The following is a 10,171-nucleotide window of genomic DNA, read 5'->3' as shown; positions in this document are numbered from 1 at the left end:
AAAATGAGTGGTAGTACGGTGTGAGATGTAATTATGGAATAAAATGTATGAAGACATGGGCGAATGGAGGGGGGTAGACACGGTGGAGACGGGGTGAGACAATGACAATGGGGAGATACAGGGCGATGGGTGAGATAGAGGTGACAGGCAAATATTAAAATGCGATGTGGGGAGATGGGGCGAGAGATGAGGACACAGACGGGAGACAGGGGGGGGGGGGGGAGACTCTCCCAAGAGCCCTCGGCAATATCTCCGCTGACCCGTCCAGTCGTTGCCCCATCGCTGCCCCGTAGCTGCCCCGTAGCTGCCCCGTCATTGCCCCGTCATTGCCCCGTTCCTGCACCCGTACCCACCCCCGTACCTGCCCAGTCCCTGCCCCCGTACCTGCTTGTAGAGCTTCACTCGGCGCACGTTCTCGGGCAGGATGTCGGCGTCGATGATGGAGGACACAGGACGGAAGTCCTGTGGCAGGCCGATGTCTCGGTGGGGCCGCGGTTTGTCTCGGGGGTGGAGGAGGCCCGGGAGGCCCGGGAGGCCGACCTTCTTCTTGCGCAAGAGGCTGTTGGTTCCAAACGCGTTGTAGTCGGCATCCTCTGCTGGACGGAAATGCAACAAGAATAGACACGTATAAAATCTGTCAAGTCGTCCGTGGATCCGAACGGTTTTGTGGTGTTCGCACTGCCCTAGCGGCGCGACGCTATCGGAGAAGGCGGCGACGCTGCGTTTCAGAACCAGGCGTGGTCCCTGCGGAGAGAGGCGGGGGGGGCGACGCTGCGATGTGTATTTACCCAATTAGGACGTTTAAAAGTACAATTTCAAACTTGGCGACGTGACACGCTCTTTTTATTGTAAATACCGCCCCACGGGACCTCCAAACAACGCGTCGTCCTTTTGGGGGTTAATACGGAGCCCCCCCAGCAAGTATTAACCAGGGCGGCCGCCGCTTCTGAACCGCGTGAGCCTCCACAAAAACGCGCGGCAAACGGCGCCGCTGCCCACCCGGCCACGTCGCCCGCCGGTCAATCTTCAGGGTCAACCTTCAGGGTCAACCTTCAGGGTCAACCTTCAGGGTCAACCTTCAAGGTCAACCTTCAGGGTCAAGCTTCAGCGTAAATAAAAGGTAACGAGTGTGGAAGAAGATTTGTGCGCACGCAGGCGTCCGTCCGGGGGAGGCAGCGTGCGATTGTCAAGGCAAAATTCATATTTACAGATACGTAGTCCTCATCGCCCTGGGTAAGGCTTTGATCTAATGGCCAGTTTTCAAGCCCCAGAAGCTTCTACGCACACCTATGAGTCTGTGTATACCTATGGGTCTCATTGGCAGACTATGGGTCTCCATGTAACCCTATCACGCGAGCATAAACCATCACGCAAACGCCGGTCATCCTGACAGCAGCTGCAGCGGCGGCGGCTTTAGGCTCGCCATCGAACAAAGATGCGTCACCGCATCGTGCGGCGCTTTCAGACGCGCTTCTGCGGCCGTCTGGAACGCTCTTCCTTTCCACTGGGAGATACGCACTTTTAAATCTCGACTGAAAACTCATTCTTTAATCACTGCGCTTTGTGTTTCGTTTGTTGTCCCCCCCCCCCCCCACCAACTTCCGATCAACGCGGTCGGCCACGTAACAACATACGTGTGCGTACGTTACGCAAACGCACGATGGTTTTGTGGCATCTCACCCCCTCCCCCCCCAATCTCGCCGCCGTGCAGCAGGCGTTCTCCTGCCGCACGGCAAGCGTCCGTCTTCCTTAGAGCAAGAGCGTGGCTGGCCCGCGCCCGTGCGCTCGGGCGTGGCGTCATTAAACCGCACGTCACCATCGGGCCCAGCGGTTGTTCATAAATCCTCATTTTGCCCGCTCGCAAAATACGCGCCTGGGCTCACGGCCCCCCCCCCCCCCCCGCGCCCCCCGTCACGTCGAGTCGGCTACCGTGGCGGTTGGTGCGGGGGTTTGCCTGCAACGCGGGGATTGGTGGATCGCGAAAAGATCGTACACAGTGTTTTTACTTGCTCGTCAAATTTTTTTTTAAAGTCCCTTTTACCAGGCTCAACAAAGAATCAAAAGTGATTTCCTGATCACATGCGGCATCGACGTATCGGTGATCGTCTCCCGTTTGTAGCGCTGTTGCGGAAATTAGCACATTGCTTCGGTGGGGGCGGGTCTATTCCATCGGGCAAACAGCTGTTGACATCCCCATGGAGCGGTAGTCATTTTATCTGCACTGGAGGGATGATGGGCCGAGTCAAACCACCAACCACGATTTGAACTTGCGACCTTTTGATTGCGGGCCGCTCGCTGCGCTGCCGAGTATCCCGGCCGGTTAAACGACAAACGACGGAAATGAGACGGCAGAAATCGGACCGAAAATTGCGAAGGAGGCTTAATCAATTTGTAATTTCTGTGATTACAATAAACCCCCCTCACCCCCCCCCCCCCCTCTGATCTTTGCACCCTGATAGGCTCACATCTTGCTCTGTTAAGAGCGGAAGCAGGAAGACTTCCTCACAATTCTGGAGAAAAAAAACTGCCCGATGAAACCGGTTGTAAATCGCCAGCGAAACATGACAGTCCTCGATTGCAGATGTCGTGGGCTTACTCGCCGTCACGCCGATGCGCTGAATTAAGGGCTAATCAGCACGTTTTGGTCACGTGACAAACCTTGCTAGTTGGCTGCGTCGTGTTAACGGCACATTGACAATTACGCGATACAACCCCAAAAAACCCTCATTCGGTAGACGATTGCCGTAGACCGGCCGATCACAACGCATCTGCCTGCTGCGTGCTTTTCAGTCCCGCTGGGCCGCTCCGAATCAGTGGCGAAAATTCCACGCTCCTATGGAAAGGGTCAGTTTCACAACATAGCAAAACCGGTACACTAATTTTATCCACCCTGGAAGAAGGATGATGATTGATGATAAACGGTTGAGTTGAGGGTAAAGTGGGCTCAACATCCCCCCTCCGCTAACTGCCAAGCCGTCTGACCGTGGAGAAATCTGCGCAGGTTTTCGCGCCGCCAAAAAAACAAGTTATTAATAACGATGATGAATTTTAGAACAAACGCCTTGTAATGTTATAAAAATAATAATAAAATAACTCTGCCAGCTGCCGCACGCAATGAAATTAACAATTCGTCACCGACTGCACAGTCGTGTTTTTGTTTTTGGTGCGCGACAGCCGGAAGACCTCGTGGCAATTGGGCGAGCGGTTTGGGTGTGTGTGTGTACGCGACGCTCACAACAACGAGCGGAGCGCCGGGTGGCTAAAGCACAGCAAGTTGGTACAGTAGGGGGCACAGGTGGTGCATCAGCCAGTCATCTCGGTCATCTCGGTCAGTCGACCCGTGGCACCTGCTGGGTCTGCCCCGTGACCTCCTGCCAGCGGGCGTTCGACACTTCACGTGGCAGCCTCAAGGTGCACTTGGCCTGGCACAAGCGTCGTGGTGACGTCACCGCCACTTAGTGGCGAATGGCGGTTGTTGTTGTTGTATCTCTATGTGTATGTGGGAATGCGTGCGTGTGTGTGTGCACGCAGCGCGCTGCGCTACAAAACCCGGCGACCTGAGTTCGAATCCCGCTCACGGCCAACACCGCTGACGATTATCTGAACCGGTCCTGGGCCTCCCCTAAGTCGACTCAGCCTCAAATGAGTACCTGGTGCGGTGTGTAAAAACATCGCCACTGGGGAGAAAAAGGCAGCTGGGCGTAGTGCCGAGCACCCACCCCCTAGTGTACCTTGCATGTGCATTTGGGGAGTGGTAGTACAGCGATTCACACACCGCGCTGTAAGCCCCACGAGCCGAGTTCGATTCCTGCTCACGACCAATAACAGTCGCTCATATTTGAATCCAAGGCTGGGGGGGGGGGGGTGCAGTGGGGGGGGGGGGGGGGCAGTGAATAGGAGACAATCACCACTCCTCCGGGACCCCGTGGGGGTTGATATTTATATTTACCAGAGAAAATTACATTGAATAATATATATATATTTTAACACCAGAGGTCGCAACCGGGTACCCGATACCCGTACCCTACCCGATACCCGGCTACCCATACCGGGCCAGGTACGGGTACCCGTTTGCGACCCTGGTGCGGCCGGGTACGGGTACGGGTAGGCCGTGAGTCACTGGTGAGTAACCGTTTGTCACTCATTTCGGGTAGAGTACGGGCACGGGAAGGGAACGGGAACCCGTACCCAATTTTAAATTTTGATTTAAAGCTTTCGTGACTGCAGGGATTCATCTTCTTGGTTCTTTCGGTAAAGTCCCTTCTACGTAACTTTACCGAAAGAAGAAGATGAACCCGTACCCAGCCGGGTACGGGTACCCGTTTGCGACCCTGGTGCGGCCGGGTACGGGTACGGGTAAGGAATCAAAACCCGTTTGCGACCTCTGGTAAACACCATCAGCACTTGGTGAGAGACAAAGGCAGGCAGGCTGGCGTGGTGCCGGCCACACCATCCCCTCGAGTGCCGTCCGGGACCTTCATCGGTTCTCGCCAACAGCCCTTGCCCCAGCAGTCCGTTGGGGAGGCTGCACACAGGGGAACTTTGTTTGTGCTTTGCGATGACGCGGCGATTGCGCAACGCGGCTTTGTGCGTCACCAAGCCGCGCTTCCTTCACACCTGACGGGTGGCTCCTCGCTGAACACGGACAGAACGCGAGAGAGGCCAAACGGCCAACGCGGGAGGGGAAAGAACAACAAATAAATATGAACGGAGCACGCACGGAGAGAGAGGAGGGTGGGGGGGAGAGCAAACGGAATGGGGCGAGGTGGGTCTTTAGGATGACGAGGGCAGCAGCGCGAAGGAATGCAGAGGTGGGGGGGTGGGGAGGTGGGGGGGTGGGGAGGTGAGGAGGTGGGGAGGTGGGGGGGTGCAGAGGAGGGGAAGAGGGGAGGTGGGGAGGTGGGGGGGTGGGGAGGTGGGGAGATGGGGAGGTGAGGAGGTGGGGAGGTGGAGGGGTGAGGGGGTGCGGAGGTGGGGGGGTGGGGGGTGGGGAGGTGCGGAGGTGTGGAGGAGGGGAGGTGGGGAGGTGGGGGGGTGCGGAGGTGCAGAGGTGAAGAGGTGGGGGGTGGGGAGGTGGGGGGGTGGGGGGTGGGGAGGTGGGGAGGTGGGGGGGTGCGGAGGTGTAGAGGTGAGGGGGTGGGGAGGAGGGGGGGTGGGGAGGAGGGGAGGTGGGGAGGTGGGGGGTGCGGAGGTGCAGAGGTGGGGAGGTGGGAGGGTGGGGAGGTGGGGAGGTGGGGAGGTGGGGGGGGTGGGGAGGTGGGGAGGTGGGGAAGAGGGGGGTGGGGGGGTGCAGAGGTGGGGAGGTGGGGAGGTGTGGAGGTGGGGGGGTGCGGAGGTGCAGAAGTGGGGAGGTGTGGAGGTGGGGAGGAGGGGGGGTGGGGAGGTGTGGAGGTGCGGAGGTGGGGAGGTGTGGAGGCTACAAGCCGAGCGTTAACGATATGCGTGCAGGGGTGCGAATTAAAAAGTCTGTGGCTTGACACACAGAAAACGAGCGAGCAATGAGACATTTAAAGAGTATACCTATATATCTATATATATAATCTACGCAAGCTCTTCCCCCAATTTATTCTGCAATTGTGCTGTCGGCAATTGTGGGCTTTAGGCAGGACGCGCCATTTCGAAGGGACGAAGGCCGTTGGTCGAGACTAGCTACGGAGTGGCAGTAAAGGTGGGAGGGGGATGAGCAAACGACAGGCCGCTGACGGCGGAGATGGAGCGATGCAATCAACTGGCACGCAGCCACTGCGTGGATCTTTACACGTATGTTGAACTTTTTTCGCACCGCACGTAGCCGACTGTGCTAATCAGAGGTGCGGGGGCAAGGACAACACAAACCAAACACGAAAAGCAGTTCTAAAGAAAAGAGTTTGTCAATCTAGACGATGATTTAAAAGTGCATAGCTCCCAGTGGCTTCCTAACATCGTAACGAAGAGCGTTCCAGACGGCCGCAGAAGCGCATCTGAAAGCGCCGCGCGATACGGTGAGTTTTGCAGGACCGTGAGTTTTGGTGATGACGTTGGAAAACCTTCATCCAGTAGTGGCTAATGATGATTGCGGCTAATGATGTCCTATCGGTGTCCTGTCCTGAGACACAGTAATCACTCGGAACCCTCAATGAACAGTGCAACCCTTTTGTGTCCCGAGTTCTGCCCGTGGAACCAGATATCACAGAACTATGACGGAGATCATCCCTTTGAATGAGGGGCGATGCGGTGGCGACATGTTAACTACCTCGCCTGGTGTACAGGAGGTTGTGGGTTTGATCCCGATCCTGACGATGCCTGTATATTTGGAGTTTGCGTGTCTCTTTCTCTTTCCGTGGTCGCAGAGATTTTTCTCCGGGTCCTCCGGTTTTTCCCCCTTCACATTTAGAATCAACGTGACGCGTTTAGAGTGTTTGACTGCGCTACATTTCCACGTGATGAGCCATTTCGTTGAGCTTTAATTTTTGGCCAGGTCGGTTCTGAAAAAGAGCGATACATACGGCTCAGTGGGTCTTGCCTGGTAAAATAACAAAAAATTACGCTGAGCGCTACATAGCTTTATGACCTGTGCTCCAACAGGCTTTTCCCGATCACCCCGAGCGAGAGCTCCGCGCAGAAGCGAACGATTTCTGATTGAGAATGTTGGCCTCGACAGAATGCTTCCTCATCTTTCATTCATGCATTGATTGATTCATTCATATCTGTTCTAGCATCACCGTGGAAGAAGTTAAAAAAGACGCTTGCGTCAGTCGCGTGGAATGGATTTACAAAAGCACAAAAGGATATCGACTTAACTACGGATATAATTGGCCTCTGGCGATGATGTGCACTTTGAACACCGGTCACATTGCTACAAATACCCCCACCGCCCGTATAGCCTTAACAGACTGTTGGGGCAAGTGCTGTTAAGCGAGCACCGGGTACAGCGCACGAGGGGGGTGACGTTTCCACGACCACGCCCATCCACCTTTGTCTCCCCAGCGCCGGTGTTGACGCACCGCACCTGCCGCTCATTCAAGGATACGTCAACCTGAGGAGGGGAGGGCCTAGAACTGGTTCCGATATCACTCATCGCTCATGTTGACCGTGACCGGGAATTGAACCCGGGCGTATTTTCCTACCGCCGCCCACAAAGATCCACCGCATAGCCTCAACAGACTGTTGGGGCAAGTGCATTTAGCGAGCACCGCCAATACCAATACCCGCCATTAAGTGACGATGACGTCCCCATGACGTCACCTGTGCCAGGCCAGGTGCACTTTGAGGCCACGTGAAGTGTCGAAGGCTCGCTGGCATGAGGACAAGGGACAGACCAAGGTGCCATGGGTTGGCTGACTGAGATGACTTGGCAGATCCACCAGCTGTACCCCTCACTGTGCCACCCCTGCTGTGTTTCAGTAAATAACAAAGACGAAGATCACCCGCATAGCCTTAATAGAATGTTGGGGCCAGTGCCATTAGCACGTAGCACCTATGAAGGCCGGAACTGTGGCAGACGAGGGGGCGTTTGGCCAGCACTGCGCCTGTTTTGGTAAATGCACACATACACAACACTCACAAATGACCACCATCGTACATAACACCCTTTTGCCTTGGCAGTCGAGGCTTATTATATTCCTGTTCCTGGCAGACTGAACACCCAGCCGCTACACCGCTCAGCAAGAGCTCTCATTTCATATCTGCGCTCAGAAAATCTGCTCACGGCTTCCGTATACAATTGGCAACAGGTAGGTCCACCGTAATGGAAGCGACAAAGGCTTTGAGCCTTGAGAGTGCAAAAGCGGAGACTGCTATATATAATAAAACTGAACTATCTTTTATTTTACCAGCTAAGGCCCACTGAGCTATACAGCTCTTTTTCAGAAGCGACCTGGCAATCACAAATGATCGCTCAACAAAGTGGCTCATCATCGCGTGGAAATTTATAGCGGCCAAACAATCTAAACGCGTGATGTTGATTGTAAACGTGGGAGGGAAAAACCAGAGGACCCGGAGAAAACGCCACACGACCACAGGGAGAGACACGCAAACTCCGAAAAAATACAGCAGGCGTCAGGGTCGGGGGAATCGAACCCACGCCCTCCTGTATACCAGGAGAGGTAGTTAACATCTCTCCACCGTGGAGCCCAAAACAGGTCGTCACAGTTCCTATGTTACGTGATCACAAAACAGATTGTCACAGGCTGCTGCAGGAGCGAGGTCGTGGTCAGCAGAGGACTGTGCGGCAACATTTGTTGTTGTACTGCACTATGCTCCGACATCTACGCTCCCCCATTTCACAATTTCCAGAAGTACGGTCAAACAACTCCCGCAGCGGCTTGACGAGGGGCTGTCCATGAACATCATCGTCATTCCACTGCTGGATCAAGGCCTGCCTAAGCCGCCGCTGTCCGCAACGATCGATCCACCGAGCAAAACCCGCGCGCACACGTGTGCCGATTTCGTCGCTCCATCTCTTCACTGGACATACCCCCCCCCCCCCCCCCCGGATGCGTTCCCATAAGAGAGGAGAGTGCCTTGTTTTGGTTTGGGATTTTCCGTCGATCTCTCTCGCTCTTTCACTTTGGATTACCGAGCGCGCTGTCCGGCGTTCGTTGAAAGGTTGCCGACGAAAGGACCACTCGAATTATTGGGATTTCTAATAACCATCAGCGGTGCCAATCCGAACGTGACGGATGCCTGACATTGCAATCTGCGTTTTTCTTTTCAGGTTAATGTCAACCATCAATCACTTTTGTTTCTCGGGCGGTTTTTTTCTGGGCACTTCTTAAAAGGGTAAACACAAGAGGGAGAAGAGAGACAGCGCCGAGGGAGGTGATGGGTCCCAGGGTTTAGCGGCATGGAGTGTGTCACGCGACGAGCATTACCGTCCGTTCTCCTGCAACGCGGCAGTGATGTTCCTGAAGAACAACGCGTTATGGAAACATCACGTTGTAATAAATAACGTCGGGTAAAGCGCAGCACGCAAACCGGACAAATAAAGGCTCAGTCTTTTGTTATGCACCTTACCATAATAATAAAAAGTGTGCCGTTCCTGGCCCCCCCCCCCCCTCAACCATTATATATACGGAGTGGTATCTCCTGTAATCTCTCATTTACTTGATACAGCTGTCGGGCTGTGACGGTTCCTCCTGAAGACGGAAGCTTGTGTTGCCTCCGAAACGTCGTGATTTTTATTTTTTATTTTATTTTACTTTTATTAATTTACATTTTTTACCTATGTGACTTTACCGAAAAAACCTAAGAATACAAAAAGGCTGGTGAAGCATCAAGCAGTATCCCAATGCCTCGTGCGATGCTACGCCGAGGCGGACGTTACGCCCGCTTATTCCGACTTGCGCTGCGGTGTAGTTCCGTTCGCTCGATTGCGTTATTTCCAATTCGCATTCCGCGTTATCAACAAAAAAAAAAGCGCTCCCGAATGTGTTCCATCGCGTTGTATAACCCAATTCGCATTGTGAGAACAACACGCTGTGGTGATAGCAGAACAGAAGGTGCAGTGCTCTGTGTGGCAGGGCGGGCTGGGGGAAAAGTGCCAATTCTCTGATGTCGAGTTCCCGGCGTGACATGTGACACATCCACCTCCCGTGGGCTGTTCTCGTTCACACGAAGGGTCTGAAAACTTCTCCAAAAAGAGAGATCCCAATTGGACTTTTCGGGGGGCATAGCAACGACACCAATACGGCACAACAGGATAAAAAAAATGTGGATTTAAGGAGGATAATTTTTTTTTATATATATCTTACACGGAATGTAAAAAAAAGTTGCGAGAGAGAGGCAAAATTGTTCCAGGTACGAGCGGCGTTGGCGTTGCGGTAGAAGACTCGGGGGGGGGGGGGGCACGGTGGGGGGGGGGTTGGTTTAAAAATACAGAATCTATTTGATGCTTTCATGCGATGTCGGGGGGGAGGGTGGGTTGTTACGTGCGCGCACGCTGTCAAAGCGCGACGGCGACAAAGAGGAAAAAAAGACCGTCGGCAGAATAAAACCGGCGTGACGTACGACGGCGAATTTCGCGAAATATTAAGTGGCGTGCATTTGCATTTTAATTGAGCCGCAACGGCATCGGCACACGGGCACGCGCGCGCTCGCCGCATGCCAACATAACAAGGTGAGGCAATTCTTTTTTTGGTGCAGGCCACGGCACACACGGAGTTAATGAATTCCAGCGGGGGCAGTGGAAGGT

At 54.4% G+C, this 10,171-nt stretch overlaps 1 protein-coding gene across 1 annotated transcript in view; it reads right to left on the bottom strand.

Moving 5' to 3' along the window:
• The window catches only part of PARD6B (par-6 family cell polarity regulator beta), a 61,763-nt gene that overhangs the window by 6,783 nt on the left and 44,809 nt on the right, over positions 1-10,171 (bottom strand). Inside the window, exon 3 of the mRNA XM_061571916.1 lies at positions 385-593. Within this exon, the coding sequence (XP_061427900.1) occupies positions 385-593 (209 nt within the window). The remainder of the gene's footprint in view (positions 1-384; positions 594-10,171) is intronic.

This window comes from Lethenteron reissneri, chromosome 49, assembly GCF_015708825.2.
Source record: "Lethenteron reissneri isolate LAM-NWPU_2019-01 chromosome 49, ASM1570882v1, whole genome shotgun sequence".
Taxonomy (NCBI): domain Eukaryota; kingdom Metazoa; phylum Chordata; class Hyperoartia; order Petromyzontiformes; family Petromyzontidae; genus Lethenteron; species Lethenteron reissneri.
This window is presented reverse-complemented; position numbering and strand designations above follow the sequence as displayed.